This window comes from Oncorhynchus mykiss, chromosome 30 (assembly GCF_057628025.1).
Source record: "Oncorhynchus mykiss isolate SJ-2025 chromosome 30, ASM5762802v1, whole genome shotgun sequence".
NCBI lineage: Eukaryota > Metazoa > Chordata > Actinopteri > Salmoniformes > Salmonidae > Oncorhynchus > Oncorhynchus mykiss.
Genome location: NC_143051.1, coordinates 25,327,068 through 25,345,976, shown reverse-complemented (window position 1 = coordinate 25,345,976; position 18,909 = coordinate 25,327,068). Strand labels below are relative to the sequence as shown.

General features: G+C 42.9%; 1 protein-coding gene across 14 annotated transcripts in view; it reads right to left on the bottom strand.

Annotated features, from left to right (window-relative positions):
* Positions 1–15,864, bottom strand: part of LOC110489412 (receptor-type tyrosine-protein phosphatase U) — a 276,455-nt gene extending 260,591 nt beyond the window's left edge. For 12 of the 14 annotated variants that reach the window (XM_036970735.2, XM_036970740.2, XM_036970741.2 and 9 more), the window contains exon 1: positions 15,568–15,864. In XM_036970735.2, coding sequence (XP_036826630.1) covers positions 15,568–15,640 — 73 coding nt within the window. In that variant the 5' untranslated portion in view covers positions 15,641–15,864. The remainder of the gene's footprint in view (positions 1–15,567) is intronic. The other 2 variants (XM_036970737.2, XM_090227903.1) reach the window with 1 other exon arrangement.
* Between the last annotated feature and the right edge of the window lie 3,045 nt (positions 15,865–18,909).

Genomic DNA, 18,909 nt, shown 5'->3' with positions numbered 1-18,909 from the left:
CTGGATTTGGGTGAAGGAGAAGCTGGGGAGGCTTGGGCAAGTGGCTGCGGGGGGTGCAAAGCTGTTGGCCGGGGCTGGGGTAGCCAGGAGGAAAGCATGGCCAGCCGTAGAGAAATGCTTATTGAAATTCATGATTATCGGTGGTGACGTGGGCGTGGCTGTGTAGAGAATGAAGCTAGCTTTATTTATATATAAAGTGTCCCTCAAGACTGACAGTGACAAACACGTCATACAGTATATTTCTCTCCTACTCTAACATTGGCTCATTGGCTTTGTCTTCTCCCATGTTAACAGACAGACTGGAAGGCTTTACACAAGGTTCCCAGCACTTAAGTAATAGCCTGTTGACACAGAGGTGTAATAATACAGCGCCTTCAGAAAGTATTCATTCCTCTTGAATTATTCCACATTTTGTTGTTACAGCCTGAATTGTAAATGGATTAAATATATTTTTGGTTTTATCCATCTACACACAATACCACATAATGACAAAGTGAAAACATGTTTTTAGAAATGTTTGCTAATTTATTGAAAATTAAATAGAGAAATATTAATTTACATAAAGTATTCACACCCATGAGTCAATGTTAAAATCACCTTTGGCAGTGACTACAGCTGTGAATCTTTTTTGATAAGTCTCTAAGAGATTTGCACACAATATTTGCATTTGATTTTAAACAATCCTTCAAGCTCTGTCAAGTTGGTTGTTGACCATTTTTTGCCATAGATTTTCAAGACGATTTAAGTCAAAACTGTAACTAGGCCACTCAAGAATGTTAAATGTCATCTTGGTAAGCAACTCAAGTGTATATTTGACCTTGTGTTTTAGGTTATTGTCTTCCAGTGTCTAGTGGAAAGCAGACTGAAATCAGGCTTTCCTCTAGGATTTCCAGTTTCTTTGCACTATTACTTAAGTGCATTGTTGAAAACGGGATGAATTCTGTACAGGTTTCCTTCTTTTCATTCTGTGAATTAGGAAGAGTATTGTGGAGTAACTACAATGTTGTTAATCCATCCTTAGTTTTCTTCTATCACAGCCATTCAACTCTGTAACTGTTTTAAAGTCACCATTGGTTTCCTTCTTTTCACTCTGTCAATTAGGTTAGTATTGTGGAGTAACTACAATGTTGTTAATCCATCCTTAGTTTTCTTCTATCACAGCCATTCAACTCTGTAACTGTTTTAAAGTCACCATTGGTTTCCTTCTTTTCACTCTGTCAATTAGGTTAGTATTGTGGAGTAACTACAATGTTGTTAATCCATCCTTAGTTTTCTTCTATCACAGCCATTCAACTCTGTAACTGTTTTAAAATCACCATTGGCCTCAGGGTGAATTCCCTGAGCGGTTTCTTTCCTCTCTGGCAACCGAGTTAGGAAGGACGCCTGTATCTTTGTAGTGACTGGGTGTATTGATACACCATACAAAGTGTAATTAATAACTTCACAATACTCAAAGGAAAATTCAATGTCTGCTTTTTTACCAATAGGTGCCCTTCTTTGTAAGGCATTGGAAAACCTCCCTGAACTTTGTGGTTGAATCCGTGTTTGCAATTCACTGCTCGACTGAGGGACCTTACAGATCATTTTATGTGTGGGGTACAGCGATGAGGTAGTCCTTCAAAAATCATGTTAAACACTATTATTGCACACAGAGTGAGTCCATGCAACTTGTTATGTGACTTGTTAAGCACATTTTTACTCCTGAACTTATTTTTGTTTGTCATAACAATGGGGTTGAATATTTATTGACTCGAGACATTTAAGCTTTAAATTCATTTGTAAAAACATAGGCCAGTGACACAAAATCTCAATCTCAAAATCTCAACGGTCAATCAATGTATATCTGTTGAATACATTATTACTGTATATCTATTGTGTTCAACTTTACAATATAAATAGCAACATACAAAAGGGGAATGATACAGCTCTGCAAAGCCCTGGCAATAGACTACACCTCTTCCTCGACAACATTACCTCCTCGACACTGATTCTCAACATAGGGGCCCCACAAGGGTTCGTCCTTAATCCCCTCCTGTCCTCCCTGTATACCCACGACTGTGTGGCCTTACAGAGTTCCAACTCCATCATCAAGTTCAGTGACGACACGACAGTAGTAGGCCTGATTACCAACAACGACCAGATGGCCTACAGGGAGGAGGTAGGTACTCTGGTGGTGTGGTGACAGGTAAACAACCATTCCCTCAACGTCAGAAAAACAAAGGAGACAATTGTGGACTTCAGAAGGAACCAGGCTGGGCACGCCACCATCCTCATCAACAGTCAAAAATGTCAAGATCCTTGGCGTACACATCTCTGGGAAGCTGAAATGGTCAAACCACACCGTGGTGAAGAAGGCAAGACAGCATCTCTCTACCTGTATCACCCTCCTCCTCTACATCCTCTCTTTATATCTTATGAACCAAGCAAGTGAAGGACCCGCTGTAAATTAAGAGGGCTTGCCTACACAGTCTCTAGAGCCTCTGGTGTGTTCAACTGTAAGAAAATGAATTTTCTGCTTCATGTAGTTAATATAGTAACACTGGCAATGAGTATGTTCTTCTGAAATAGAAAGAAAAGAAACAAGAAACTGGTGTGGCAGTCTGCTTCTTCTGATATAATTAACACACACACACACACACACACACACACACACACACACACACACACACACACACTTTCTGCCAGACTCAGCACTTTTCTAGGTCAATGTATAGGGAGAGGTCTCCTGTAAGGCTCCTTCACAAACAACATACAGTATGTCCCTCTCTGTTGCAGCAGAATGCCACAAGGGAAAACTAAAACACTACACCTGTTATTGTCTAAGCCACGAGACAGGTCATCAATGGCCATATCCCCTGTGTTTGGCAGCCGTGTGTGTGCACATGCGTGGGACATTCAGATATCCAAATAGGTCTCTCCTGGTGCCCTGATCACAACACCATCTGTCTCCTCAGACACGGTAGGATTAGTGTTAGAGGGCATGAGGGCACGAGGGCAGACATGCATAATAACGGAGTGATCAGGGGACTCCATTCACCCCCTGCCTCCCTGCTCCCAACCCTTAACTTAATCCCCAGACATCAAGACCAGAAATAGAAACGAGACCACCAGCTGATTCTGTTTCAGACAGCTTGCAGTGTGGTAATCAATAGTCCCTACGCCTCAACTCCCTGTCCTCTACACGCTTTCCTGTCTCTCTCGCTCTTTCTTTCTCCATCACCCACATCTCTCTCTCACTCTCCCTCACTTCCTCTCTCTCACTCTCTGCCCCTCTCCCTCTAGCTATCAACATGTCAAATGCTGACCCTCATATCTGTCTCTGAGAGCTGCTTATTCAATCACTGATTCTGGACTGCTGCATCCATTAACATATAAATCCACAGCATGATGCTTGCCCACTTCACTCCAGTCCACTCCAGTAGAGATCTCATAAAAACAACATTCTGTCAACAGGTAATCATTTATTCAGTGCTAATCCCAAATGGCACCCTATTTCCTACATAGTGCACTACTTTTGAGAAGTAGTGCACTATATAGGGCAGGGGTATTCAACTCTAACGCTACGAGGCCCGGAGCCTGCTGGTTCTATTCTACCTGATAATTAATTGCACACACTTGGTGTCCCAGGTCTAAAATCAGTCCCTGATTAGAGGGGAACAATTAAAAAATGCATTGGAACTGGATTCTAGGTCCAGAGTTGAATTTGAGGGATATAAGGATTAGGGTGCCATTTGGTATGCGACCTCAGTCATCGTGGGCTTGGATGACAAACTACCAGTCATCCTGGGTTTGGATTCAATGACATGTAGGAGATGATATCCAGGCTCCTTGCCCTTGCAGTGTCCAGGACTACATTAATCCCCTATAACTATACTTACATAACCACCAATACCATGTACATATGCAAGACAAATTCTCTACTGAGAGCAAATCAAGTTCTATTCGATTGTGCAAGTGGTGTTCCAGAGGTGAATGTGCTTGATGCCTTGCAGTGTTGGGTAGAGAACTGCACCAGCTACTGATGATGATGCTACATTAGGACCATGTTGGGAGGAGAACAGAGGAGGGTCAGGACCAGCTGGTGTAACAGTTGCTACCTGTCCTGCACCACCACATCTGCCAACATTACAGCCCCTATATCCTCTAGCTTACTGCCAAGGTGTATCCCCTCTACCTCTGCACTGAACACCAGGCACCATGGAAGGAGGGCGGGAAATGTGTGACAAGGTGTGGCCCAATAAAAAAAAGTGGTTTAAATGTTGAGGGAGAGAGAGAGCGAGAGAGAGAGAGAGAGAGAGAGAGAGAGAGGGTGGGGTGGCGAGGGAGAGAGTAGCCCTCCAGTGAAACATCCTGTGGCAACAAGCAGCCACACAGCTGTTGCTGTTTCACGCTGCTGAGCACACACAGACACACCTAGCTGCAGAGGCATCCATACTGATCACAGGGAATCTCCTTCACACAATCCACAGTGCCCTTGTGAGCTCTGTGTGTGTGTGTGTGTGTGTGTGTGTGTGTGTGTGTGTGTGTGTGTGTGTGTGTGTGTGTGTTATAAAGGGCCCACTGATTGGCAATGGCAGGTTCACAACATCTCAAGTTTTCCACTCCAAACTTTTAATACCTCTCTGAAGCGCTGCACAGGTACACTCCAAAGCCCAGAGGTTTGATAACTCGAAACGAGTATTTTGTAAACTTTAATATCTCCTACAGCAGCTAGGGGACCAAACCCTCCCCTAGGGCTCGTTCCTTATCATCGAGGGGGGCTTTTTAAGGTCATGCTATAACTGAGGCTGTTATCATTAAGAGTCTAGTATAAAGTCAGTAGTACAGCTCCCAGCACAAGTTCATTTGCACTTAACAGCCTACATTTATTACAACAGGGATTCTGTTTTTTAATATGGTGGGAGAGGGAATGGAAGGGATAGAAAAAGAAGGTAAATAAATTCAGATCGAGGAGGGAGGGAGAGGAGTAAGAACTGGAGAGAAAAACTATAAGAAATTGCTTCTTGTGGCCCTCTTTACCACAAAGCTATTGGAAAGACTCGGAAAGTCGAGAGGGATGTTTTTGTTCGGGTTTGGTCCAATTGTCATCTCCATCTTAAAAGACATTTGCTGACGCTTTGACAGTGCTGCCAGAACGCATCATGCGTGTAAACTTTGACCTGGGGACTAGTTGCTGATCCAGTTGCCATGGTTACAGCTGCACACAGCAGAAAATTGACCGACCCAACAGTTTATTTTTCTCCTCTGTTCTTTTCTGTCGCTGTCAACGACAGCATCAACTTCAACCGTCATCCATCAGACTGGTAGGCAGGTCAGGTCAGGGCCCACTTGGAGTTCAATGGCTAGAGAAGTCATTAGAGATACTTGGCTAAGCTACAGAAATTAAAGACAGTTGAAGTCAGATGTTTAGCCAAAAACAACTAAACTCAGTTTGTCACAATTCCTGACATTTAATCCTAGTAAAAATTATTATGTCAGTTAGGATCACCACTTTATTTTTAGAATGTGAAATGTCAGAATAATTGTAGAGAGAATTATTTATTTCAGCTTTTATTGCTTTCATCACATTCCCAGTGGGTCAGAAGTTTACATACACTCAATTAGTATTTGGTAGCATTGCCTTTAAATTGTTTAACTTGGGTCCAACGTTTCAGGTAGCCTTCCACAAGCTTCCCACAATAAGTTGGGTGAATTTTCCTGGCTGATGTCTTGAGATTTTGCTTCAATATATCCACAGAATTTTCGCTTCTCATGATGCCATCTATTTTGTGAAGTGCACCAGTCCCTCCTGCAGCAAAGCACCCCCCCAACATTATTTTTTTTGTCTTTTAAACAAATGTCTTTTAAACAACATGATGCTGCCCCCCTTGTGTTTCACGGTTGGGATGGTGTTCTTCGGCTTGCAAGCCTCCCCTTTTTTCCTCCAAACATAACGATGGTTATTATGGCCAAACAATTCTATTTTTGTTTCATCAGACCAGAGGACATTTCTCCAAAAAGTACGATCTTTGTCCCCATATGCAGTTGCAAACCGTAGTCTGGCTTAATTATGACGGTTTTGGAGCAGTGGCTTCTTCCTTGCTGAGTGGCCTTTCAGGTTGTCGATAAAAGACTCGTTTTACTGTTGATATAGATACTTTTGTACCCGTTTCCTCCAGCATCTTCACAAGTTCCTTCGCTGTTGTTCTGGGATTGATTTGCACTTTTCGCACCAAAGTATGTTAATCTCTAGGAGACAGAACGTCTCATGGTGTTTATACTTGCAAACTATTGTTTGTACAGATGAACGTGGTACCTTCAGGCATTTGGAAATTGCTCCCAAGGATGAACCAGACTTGTGGAGGTCTACAAATTTTTTTCTGCAGTCTTGGCTGATTTATTTTGATTTTCCCATGATGTCAAGCAAAGAGGCACTGAGTTTGAAGGTAGGCCTTGAAATACATCCACAGGTACAGCTCCAATTGACTCAAATGATGTCAATTAGCCTATCAGAAGATTCTAAAGCCATGATATCATTTTGGGGAATTTCCCAAGCTGTTTAAAGGCACAGTCAACTTAATGTATGTAAACTTCTGACCCACTGGAATTGTGTCATGCACAAAGTAGATGTCCTAAACGACTTGCCAAAACTATAGTTTGTTAACAAGAAATTTGTGGAGTGGTTGAAAAACAAGCTTTAATGACTCCAACCTGGGTGTGTGTAAACTTCCGACTGTACCTTTGGAGGTGAGGCGAGGAATATTCATAAGACCTATTCATGCATGTCTGTGGCGATAGCGACGCGAATGGCATCCGACAGACGTAATCAGACCAGGTGACAGTTCTGGGAGATGCTAAATGGACAGAGATCATATCACATCAGAGCTACTGACACTTAATGGACAGTCATCACTGCAGAGTTGTTGCCTGCGGTGTATACACAGTGCACAAAATACTAGGAACACCTTCCTAATATTGAGTTTCAACCCCTTTTGTCCTCGAAACAGCCTCAATTTATCGGGGCATGGACTCTACAAGGTGTCGAAAGTGTTCCACAGGGATGTTGGCCCATGTTGACTCCAATGCTTCCCACAGGTGGCTGAATGTCCTTCAGGTGATGGACCATTCGTGATAGGAAACTGTTGACCATGAAAAACCCCACAGCGTTGCAGTTCTTGACACACTCAAACTGGTGTGCCTGGCACCTACTACTATACCCCACTCAAAGGCACTTCAATCTTTTGTTTTACCCATTCACCCTCTGAATAGCACACAGACACAATCCATGTCTCGATTGTCTCAAGGCTTAAATCCTTCTTTAACCTGTCTCCTCCCCTTCGTCTACACTGATTGAAGTGGATTTAAGTGACATCAATAAGGGATCATAGCTTTCACCTGGATTCACCTGGTCAGTCTATCATGGAAAGAGCCGGTGTTCCTAATGTTTTGTACACTCAGTGTATCTCCTCTCAGATAGCATCCCACTGCGACTACACCACCACAGCCACTCCAAATAAACAGACAATACAACTCTCTCACCCTTCTGCAGTGTAGCTCGATAGTTCTCCTTCTAATCATATTGGCAATGATTCCAGCTCCATCAATCTCAGCAAATGATCCTTAACAAAACCCATAAAGAATATGAATGATTTGGACCGATGTGGAATTTCAATTACTTAGTTCTTATGAATTTGGTTTGTTGGATAAATGTGACACTTGGCAGGCTCGTAATTAGAGACAAAACAACGTGTGTGTTCAAAATGGCCCCCTATTTCTAATATGCCCTGGTCTAAAGTAGTGCACTATATATGGAATAGGGTGCTATTTGGGACATAGCCCACCACAGTCATATATTTACACTAATACGGTTATTCTCACTAGAATCAGGTGCTTAATTAGTTGCTTTTGAAGCATCACTCACATTAGATATGAGCTAATTGGACAGTTTGAAAAACTCAAATGAGAAAGAAAAAAGAGCGAGAAATAGAGAAAAAGAGAGAGCAAGAGAGAAAGGCGAGGTAGAGAAAAAGAGGGAGAGTGGCAGGGAGAGGGAGGCTCACAGTCATTTGCACGTGTGCTTTCCTGACACTAAGTCCTGTTGAAAAGCACAGTGACAACAGAGTCTTCTCTAGCATCGTCCTATAGTTCACAAGTCTGAACACTTTGAGGCAGCTCTCTCCGAGTTCCGAGTTCCTCTGTTGCCACGGCAGCAGCTGGAGCCCCGCCAATCCAAGTTGGGACACAGCACACAGCTCAGCGTTCTCTCTGCATATCTGTCACAGACGCCAACTTTTCAAAGAGAGGGATAACCAACCGCTTTTAGAACAGTTGATTTGTCACAGACACACTGAATTTATTATCTGCTTCAACCACCATCCTGCTGAGACCTTTTAATCTACACTGCTCTCGTCCTCGTCCACAAGACATTCAAATATCAATCTAAAGAGAAACATCCACTCTAGAAACTTGAAATCTGCTCTTTCCATCAGTTGTTTGACTGATGACAGGCGTCACAGAAACTAATAACTGAAGACCATGAAAATCTGAATCACTAAGTGGCGCAGTGGCCTAAGGCACTGCATCTCAGTCCCTGGTTCATATCCAGGCTATATCATATCCGGCCGTGATTGGGAGTCCCATTGGGCGGCGCATAGCGTCGTCCGGGGTAGGCCGTCTTTGTAAATAAGAATTTGTTTTAACTGATTTGCCTAGTTAAATAAAAGGTTCAAAAAAAGTGTATTACAGATTCAAAGTATTTCTTAAGTAAGAGCATCTTAACCAGAATGTCTAAACACATTAAGGAATCTGAGCAGTAGTGTTGTGTAGTGTTGGGCCTGTTGGCACACAGCCATCTGTCTAACACAGTGGCGTTCAGGGACTCAGCAAAACATTATTGGTTAGCTAGCTCCCACCTGGAGAAGCAAAGTGACAGATGAGGAGAGCTGAGAGGAGAGAACTCCCCACCTCCTGTTCCCATGGGCCCCTGCAGGTCGGGGGCGTCGAGCGATCGTGGAATGCTGTCGGCTCCATTCAGGGAGTGTGGCGGTGATGGGTGTTATGGCGATGGCAGGTGGACACGCTGCTACTGTGACACGGTAGCGGGGAGCGGTCGTGGGCGATCAGCGTCAGAGACAAGGCACCGTGACGCCATGACGACAGGTCTAACTGACAACCACCTCCTGGAACGAAAGGCCTCCCAGTCACTGACTAGCTGAACTGCTGCCTGGCTGTCTTCCTGTCTGCTAAAAGCTCATACTCTAAAGGATACTTCTGAAAGTGAGCACACAAAGCTGTCAGGTCTGCACCTCACTGTGCACCACACACACACACACACACTCTCTCTATCGATCTCTCTCTGACACTCATATACACTTTGTTTCTATTTTTCAAACACACAGAAAGACTCACACACACACTCAAAGTGAGCGTCTCCACCAGTCAGTGTTTTATTGCTGACTTTTACATTAAAGATCTGATTCAAGTTCTCTTCTGGACAGACAGAAATAACAGAACATCATGTGAGAGCACACGCACACGCACACGCACACTCACACGCAGTCAGTGAAAGTGCCATCTACTAACAGACTGAGCTGCTTTAAGGGACTATAGAGAACCATGGTATTTAACTGGGAGGCTTGGACATTAATGTCTGTCAGGAACAACACAGCATTACTCCATCTCTCTCTCCTTCTCTTCCTCTTGTCCTCACACTTCCTGCATCCTACCAATCAGCTCAGCTCCCTATGAGAAAATAGATTTCTCTGCCAAACATCCCCACTGCCGCAACCCAGCCCCGACTGGGAACGATAAGAGGAAATCACTTTTAGATAAAAAGAGAAAGAAAAAAAATATATATATATATATATATATATATATATATATATATATATATATATATATATATATATATATATATATATATATATATGAGTGACTCACAGAAGTCCTATTCAAAAGGCAGTAGAGCTTTGCCAAGTCCTATTTCCAGCTGAACTGATGGACCTGCAGAGGCCACCAAAGGTCCTCAACTCTGGTGATTAAATGCAAATTCCAAACAACTTAAAATTCATGTTAAACACTCAAGCTGGCTGCAAAAAGCCACAGCTGCGGCTTTGCCAATAAATACATTGGACTGCAAGCTGAATGACGAACCTAATAAATACCTAACTAGTTGAGGTGCCAAGAATTGTGGCAATTAAACTGTGTGTGTGTGTGTGTGTGTGTGTGTGTGTGTGTGTGTAAGTAATAGGGAATGCTTTGGTGAGTCATTCTATCTACCCGCCTGGCTGATTCATGGTGACACCATTTCTTCCAGGGTGTGTTGACCCATCGGTTTGAGGTGAGGGTAAGGTGACCATGTCCCGGATTGTGCGGGACAGTCCCACATTTTGGTCCTTTGTCCTGCAACCAAACAATCATGTTCCGCATTTTATTAAAAAAATTCTAACCCACTAATTTACTAAAAATGTAGATTTGTTCCATATTTCAGTCAGGCATTTAAACTTGTCTCTTTTGCAGTGGAGAGGAAGAGGCGAAGCAAGAAGTTTCACTGGCCGAAATCTGTCCAAGATAAGCTCAATGTGTTTCTATGGGTTTATCTTAGACCTAAGCTTTTCGCTTGCCCTCCCGCCTTTGGGACAATGACTTCCATTGTTAGGGTGGAGACATGAACATCTCGTCATTATATACAGATCTCGGTTTGCAGTCACGTTGCTCTTTTGACAAAAAAAAAATATATATATATATATATATATATATATATATATATATATATATATATATATATATATATATATATATATATATGTATGTGGTACTGGTGATGTTAAACACTTCTCCAATCGTTGTTAACATCTGATATTCTGCGTAGCGCAAGGCGATATGTAGGCCAATGTCATTTCATCAACCAATCACATTTGTAAAATCCTTTTGGTCTAAATTCCAGCTAAAACTTGGAGAGGCCAGTTAAAAAGGCATGTTTCTGATGAAGAGCTACAAAAGTTAATAAATAGCCGATTGGAAATATATATAAGGTTATTAAACTGAAAAGATACAAGGTGATTTTGCCAAATTTGTGAGGCTCTTCATGCTCATTAGTTGCTAATTCAACATATTTGCTGCTACATCACTCAACCCTGTTATCAAAGTCTCACTTCCTAAAGTTTTCACATTCCCTGAGACCAGCCAGAAATGTTTCCTTGGCCATGTATTCCCAGATTTTCCTAAAACAGACACACATTGGGCTCTTGTTTCTGCATGACCAAATTTAGCATGAGCCAAAGGAGTAGCCTATAGGCCCGCTTCAATTAGCTTGTTCAGAGCAGCGGAAGCTTGTTCAGAGCAGCCCCCAAAAAAGATTCATGTAGGCTACACTGTCCCACAAAATCATGCCTTTGTCCCGTATTTGGGTACATTAAATGTAGTCACCCTAGGTGAGGGAAGAAGGCAGTCCATGCCTTAAGCTTCCATTAAAGCTGTCAAATAAAAAAGACAATAAAAAGTGACTTCTCTCTCTCTGTAGTCAATAGAAGGGGTGTTAGAGCTAGACAGATTAAAGCCTTCATAGAGATGGAAGGAAGAGCACAGATCAGCAAAATAAAATTCTCAAACTACTTTCAGTAAGAGAGAAGTCCTATTTCACATATCAGTGGCCTGAAAACATCAAACAAACAAAGAAGAAGGAACCAACTTCCATCACTCTTCTCTCTGTGTTTGTGATCCAATTTTCTCCTTTCCAACCTTTGTTCCCCAAAGAGAGCTTTGTGTGTGTTAAACCATTTTCTGTATGATTAAAAATCTGACCGATCCAAACCACTGCACACAGCACGGCCAGCACTTCCATAGCCCCTCGTCCTTAGTACAACCCTCAGCCTGGCGCCTACCTTCGCCAATAAGAACAAGAAGACCCTCCTGTCCCCTCTCTTGACCTTAGTATAACCCCCAGCCTGGCGACCATCTTCTCCCATGATAGTGTGTTCCCATGTGGTCTGCCATCCCAAGTTCAACCTCTACATCACCAATCATGGGGTGTTTCACACTGGCTGCATGTCAGTACTGAGAGAGTCGGAGACATAGGGGCCTACCAGATTAAACTACCGTCTCTACTACCCTAACTCCTCCGGGCCAAACACATACACAGAGAGAGACACACACACACACACTAACAGGTGCTGTTATGCAGTGATCTGACAAGGAGTGCTTTTACCCCAGCAAATCTACTCAATCAGGTAGCACTCAGAAGGTGCACCAAGCAACTACAGGGAAAGCAAGCCCTGCTCCTATACTCCCTGTTCACCCATGGCTGCGTGGCAATGCACGCCTCCATCTGAATCATCAAGAATGCAGACGACACAACAGTAGTAGGCCTGATTACCAACAATGACGAGACAGCCTACGGGGAGGAGGTGAGGGCCCTGGAAGTGTGGTGCCAGGAAAATAACCTCTCACCCAACGTCAACAAAACAAAGGAACTGATCTTGGACTTCAGGAAACAGCAGAGGGAGCACCTTCCCTATCCACATCGACGGGACTGCAGTGGAGAAGGTGGAAAGCTTCAAGTTCCTCTGCGTACGCATCACTGACAAACTGAAATGGTGACAGTGTGGTGAAGAAGGCACAAGAGCACCTCTTCAAAGTCCGGAGGTTGAAGAAATTTGGCTTGGCACCTAAAGCCCTCACAAACTTATACAGATGCACAATTGAGAGCATCCTGTCGGACTGTATCACCGCCTGGTATGGCAACTGTAACGCCCGCAACTACAGGGCTCTCCAGAGGGTAGTGTGGTCTTCCCAATGCATCACTGGGGGCAAACTACCTGCCCTCCAGGACACCGACAGCACCCGATGTCACAGTAGTAGTAGTGTTAACCGGTGCTCGACCAGTCAGAGAAAGCCAACATCACCCACGACAGAGAAAGGTTGATTGTCAACGGCAATGAATTCCATTATCTTGGCTTTAATGTATTTCGCCTTTGAGTTGTCTCGCTGAAATTTTGTTACTCTTTCAAATGACTGCTTGACTTGTTGACTGCTGGATCCACACAGCAGACATTGTGGGCTAGTTTAGGAATGCTGTGTTGCCAGAATAGCGCAAAATTATACGTGCCGTCATTACATTATGTACCTTCATTATATAGGTATGAACGTCAGCTTTGACATCGGTTTTGCACATTGGGTGTTAAACTAGACATCAGCTGATACCGATGTTAGCATTTTTAGCTCATATCAGCCAATTCCGATATTTAATTTAAATTGTACCTTTATTTAACTAGGCAAGTCAGTTAAAGAACAAATTCTTATTTTCAATGACGGCCTAGGAACAGTGGGTTAACTGCCTGTTCAGAGGCAGAACGACAGATTTGTACCTTGTCAGCTCGGGGATTTGAACGTGCAACCTTTCGGTTACTAGTCCAACGCTCTAACCACTAGGTTACCCTGCCATATGTTCACTGATATATCGTGCATCCCTAATCTCAAGGCCATCAGACTGTTAAATAGCCATCACTAGCACATTAGAAGCTGCTGCCCTATATACATAGACTTGAAATCACTGGCCACTTTAATAATGTTTACATATTTTCCATTAATCATCCCATATGGATATACTGTATTCTATACTATTCTACTGTATCTTAGTCTATGCCACTCTGACATTGCTCGCCCAAATATTTCTATAGTCTTAATTCCATTCGTTTACTTTAGGTTGTGTGTATTGTTAGATATTACTTGTTAGATATAATTGCACTGTTGGAGTTAGAAACACAAGCATTTTGCTACACCCGCAATAACATCTGCTAAACACGTGTATGTGACAATACAATTTTATTTGCTCAGGCTCAACCAGATATTGGAAAAGCAAGAAGAAAAGCCTGGAGCAACAGACCCGTGTGTGTTAGTGCAATCAGACACAGACTGCCTCAGCAGTAAGGTATACATCTACTATAAACAGATCACTGCGGCAGGCAGCTTCACCTACTGTACAGCTACAGCCCACAGAGAATAGTGGGGTTCAGTTTGCAATGTTGTTGGGTGAGGTTATGTGATCAAGTCTATGCTCCATCCCTTCTTTTCTGAGGCTGTTTTTATTGACAGTTTTGGTGCCAGGATGTTGCTTTGGAAGCCACCTGGGAAGAAATCTAGGGAAAACACTGGTATGGAGGGAGTGAGAATGCATTCACCCAGTTACATGTAGTATACTATAACAGTAACTAGTAAAGGTTCTGCTTGGCTTGTCTGTAGGAGAGTATTTATAACATACAACTCCCACAGGGGTCTGGGTTTCAAATCCACCATTTTAGTATAAAGACACACTATTACGTGGTCTTAGTACTATGTCATGTAAAGTGAATCTACACATGGCCACACCCCTGCCTTGCTAATAAACACTTTCACTGCTAATATTCAGGTTTAGCTGAGCTGGAATGGCACCCGAGGGGATTTTTCCTTTCAATACATTTTTTCTTGGGAACTAAAATGACTGTGTATTCCACAATGAAAACAATACAGATAGTTCACACACAAAAAAACACTGCTGTAAGCCTCCCAGAGCTGTCTCCCGCAGGATTAAAAACACACATTGAGAATGTATTAGGTATCATGACAGTGAAACTGAAAAAAAAGCATTGTTGTACCATGGTATGTGCCCTGAATAAAAAAACAAATGTGTTTACAGGAAATGAACAATATTGAGTGCAAACTTTAGAACTTGATATTAGAATGAAACTGTGTGTATGTGTATGACAGAGCTAAATAATAGAGTTTGCTTCCATCAATCAAATCACAGCACATAAAGGAACGTGGGGTTGTTGTTTTTTTATCAGCAGGTTCGGGCTTGATGACTGTTATTCGAATTGACCATTAACAGAAACATTCTCAGCTCATGATGTAGCTTAATCCCAAACAACCGATAACAGCATTTATATTCCAACAGCATTTATATTCCAATTTAATTGATTGGTCAGAATACCTTCGTTATTATGACAAAAACATGTTCTATTTTGTACTTTATTTTTCTATCCTGCATGTCAGAATAACTTGAGACTGAAACCATTCCAACCTGAGAAATTATAAATATGAGGTTACTGCCTGGTACGCCATCACTTTCCTATACTTCTTCACTGCACGTGCCACCGGTAAAAAAAATATTGTTACACTTGACACTGCAACCTGCGAAGAACAGACAACAGCTTATTCAACATTGCTAATATTCGCATAGCCTCAAAAGACACTACGTAGCATATTTCGACAAGTCACAGACTTGAAATGATTGAAAGCGGTTATTCTTGGATATTCTAGTAGGTTATTTCCAAAAACTAGAACAATGCTACTTTCTTGGAAGTTCTGTTCAGAAATAAGACGAGACCAAATTATGAGAAGAGCTATTTTCACCTTTCACAACATTTAAAAGAAGAAAAACAAATTTGATTAATAGCACTCGAAATTTCCCGTTATTTGGCGACATGTTTATTAGCGTAGAATAATGTGCCCAGTGCCCACAAATGACACGGACAGCCCAGCCAACTGTCCTTTCCCAGGTGCGCAGCAGCGCAATGCTTGACTCCCAAGAAACAAAAACGTTGTTTTCTTTACCTGTTGGCCCTTGGTCCATAGTATCAGCGTAGATCCCGACGACCAGCATCAGTAGAAACACTCCGGTATACATTTTAATGTTTTAGTCCAGCTCGCGTTATCAGAAATCCTTGTAATGAGTGATTCCGGCGGGACTGTAACAAAGTTGTCTGCTCGATCCCATTGATGGCTGATTTCCTTCCTGAAGCGAGTGCCCCCTCCATGCGAAACACACTGGCAATTTGAGCTGCAATAGCTGACGTAGGGGGCAAAGAATTCAAAAAGAACCCTTACTTCACTTTGCGCCACCAATCAAGTGGTCAAATACAGGTCTGCAGCGCAGCCATGTGGTTGCTTTGTATTACAGCGACACCATCATATCCAAACACTTGTTTTTCTCTACAAACAAATTAAACACAACTTTTGTGTGAGTGGAGAATCTTATCATAATAATTACCATTTTACATTGAAGCATAACAAAACCATCTAGATGTGTCATGCCTAATTCATATGCATATATGCTAATTACAATACCTAAGGTATACCTCAACAGAAACAGCTGCAGGTACAGTAGAGCTTTCATGTGTTTTTCTGAGGAGCAGAGTGTGGGAGGTAGGCTACTCCAGATGCCTGTGGTGGGTGGAAGGGAACAGCAGGAGGAGTATGAGGAGAAGAGGAAGGTTTGGAGACTTCTCCGTGGTCACTACCCACTGGGCACACACTGGTTGAATCAACATTGCTTTGACATAACTTCAATGAAATGTAATTGACGTCTGTGCCCAGTGGGTAATACCATCACAGCACAACAGGTCAGCAGGAGTCTCACTCTGCCTCAGTTTATCGCCCCCCAATGCAATTAAGCGTCGTTCCATTAATGTTTTTTTATTTCACGACGTCAATTTTCCAATCAGCTCCAGTTGCCTGAGAAAGTTAGTCGATAAAACAAAGGATGGAATCAGGTCATGGTGTGTTTCACACTGTGGAGAAGAAAAAACATGCCGTGTCGTTGTGAACAGTAATCACATTAGATGAATGCCTATTACGACCGTAAAGATTGGATTTATACCGCTGCGTGTTGCCAGGAACGATGTCAGAGGCTGTGCGTGCGCGTGGGTGTGCATGCGTGTGGGTGTGTGCGTGCGTGTGTGTGTGTCATAACAGCTCCAGATCAAGGTTGTTTGGACTAGGAAACCAATTACATTCAATGTGACACTAAAACACAGGATTCAATATAAGACCCTGTATTGAAAATGCAACATGTAGCATTCTGGCATATAATGTTTCAGGAAAGGCGCATCTGGCATCTGAAATCTAACACTGACATCTGTCGAAATGGACCAAACAAGCTTCTGGCAAACCACCAACAACATTCTGCCTTGTGTCTGCTACTGCATGTTTGAGAAAAAACAGCCAGGAGCAAAAAGCTGAGTCTGTCAGTGGAAAAGTACAGTCAATATAAGGATATTCAGCAACTCTTGGAGGACTATGAAAGTGGACGTCAAATATGCTTTCTTTATTGTTAAACGCATTTCGGCATCTGGCTTTCATCAGGGTTTTTGGAGTACCGTAACATACAGTCCAGGGAAGAGAGGCAGAAGATTGAGGGCGAGGAGGGGCAAGTTGAGGTGAGGTGCAGCGAGCGACAGACAGAGGAGACAGAGAAGCAGTATCAGCAGTAGTGGCAGTGGAATACTGATAGGGGACATGGCAGAGAGTGACTGTGAGGCAACTGTGCCTGTACACCCACACACACACTGTCGTCAGCAGTTGGTAGTTGGTGGAGGGGGGGGGTTTGAGTCGAGCAGGGGTGTCGTCATGCATCTCAATGCAAACCAGGCATAGTGTTGGCGGCCTGTCAGCCAGTCAGCCCAGAGCCCCATCTCTCTTCTCTCTGACCCATGCAGCACTGTCAGTTCAACCCCCCATCAGCATTTATTTTCATAAGCACAGGAGCGGCAAGCTGTCAGTGCCCAGGCAACCAGTGCCACCCAGGACATGCACACACACACACAGAGGACAACAAACACACACGCAGACAGGGGACAACAAACACACACACAGAGGACAACAAACACACACAGGCAGGGGACAACAAACACACACAGAGGACAACAAACACACACACAGGCAGGGTACAACAAACACACACACACACACACACACACACACACACAGAGAGGACAACAAACACACAGACACATGTGCTCAGACAAACACACAAATGCACACGCAAAGGACAACTCCTTCACTCTCTCTCACACAGACACACACACAGGAAGCATGTATGACCATATTATTCCAGCCTGAGGGAATAAGGTAAATGTCTGTACATGGTACATTTTCAAACATGACGTGCATCATCCTATGACTTAGAGGATAAAGAGAAGAAACATGACGTGCATCATCCTATGACTTAGAGGATGAAGAGAAGAAACATGACGTGCATCATCCTATGACTTAGAGGATAAAGAGAAGAAACATGACGTGCATCATCCTATGACTTAGAGGATAAAGAGAAGAAACATGACGTGCATCATCCTATGACTTAGAGGATAAAGAGAAGAAACATGACGTGCATCATCCTATGACTTAGAGGATAAAGAGAAGAAACATGACGTGCATCATCCTATGACTTAGAGGATAAAGAGAAGAAACATGACGTGCATCATCCTATGACTTAGAGGATAAAGAGAAGAAACATGACGTGCATCATCCTATGACTTAGAGGATAAAGAGAAGAAACATGACGTGCATCATCCTATGACTTAGAGGATAAAGAGAAGAAACATGACGTGCATCATCCTATGACTTAGAGGATAAAGAGAAGAAACATGACGTGCATCATCCTATGACTTAGAGGATAAAGAGAAGAAACATGACGTGCATCATCCTATGACTTAGAGGATAAAGAGAAGAAACATGACGTGCATCATCCTATGACTTAGAGGATAAAGAGAAGAAACATGACGTGCATCATCCTATGACTTAGAGGATAAAGAGAAGAAACATGACGTGCATCATCCTATGACTTAGAGGATAAAGAGAAGAAACATGACGTGCATCATCCTATGACTTAGAGGATAAAGAGAAGAAACATGACGTGCATCATCCTATGACTTAGAGGATAAAGAGAAGAAACATGACGTGCATCATCCTATGACTTAGAGGATAAAGAGCTTATGGCTACTCATTGACCTTTGGCAGTATCAGACTGGACTAAGCTGGTAGGAGCACGATATCGACCAGGGCCAGAGACCCACATCTCTCACTCCCTTAGAAAAGCAGGATAGTTCTTTATTTCGAATCACACACACACACAGACAGAGACACACACACACACACACACACACACACACACACACA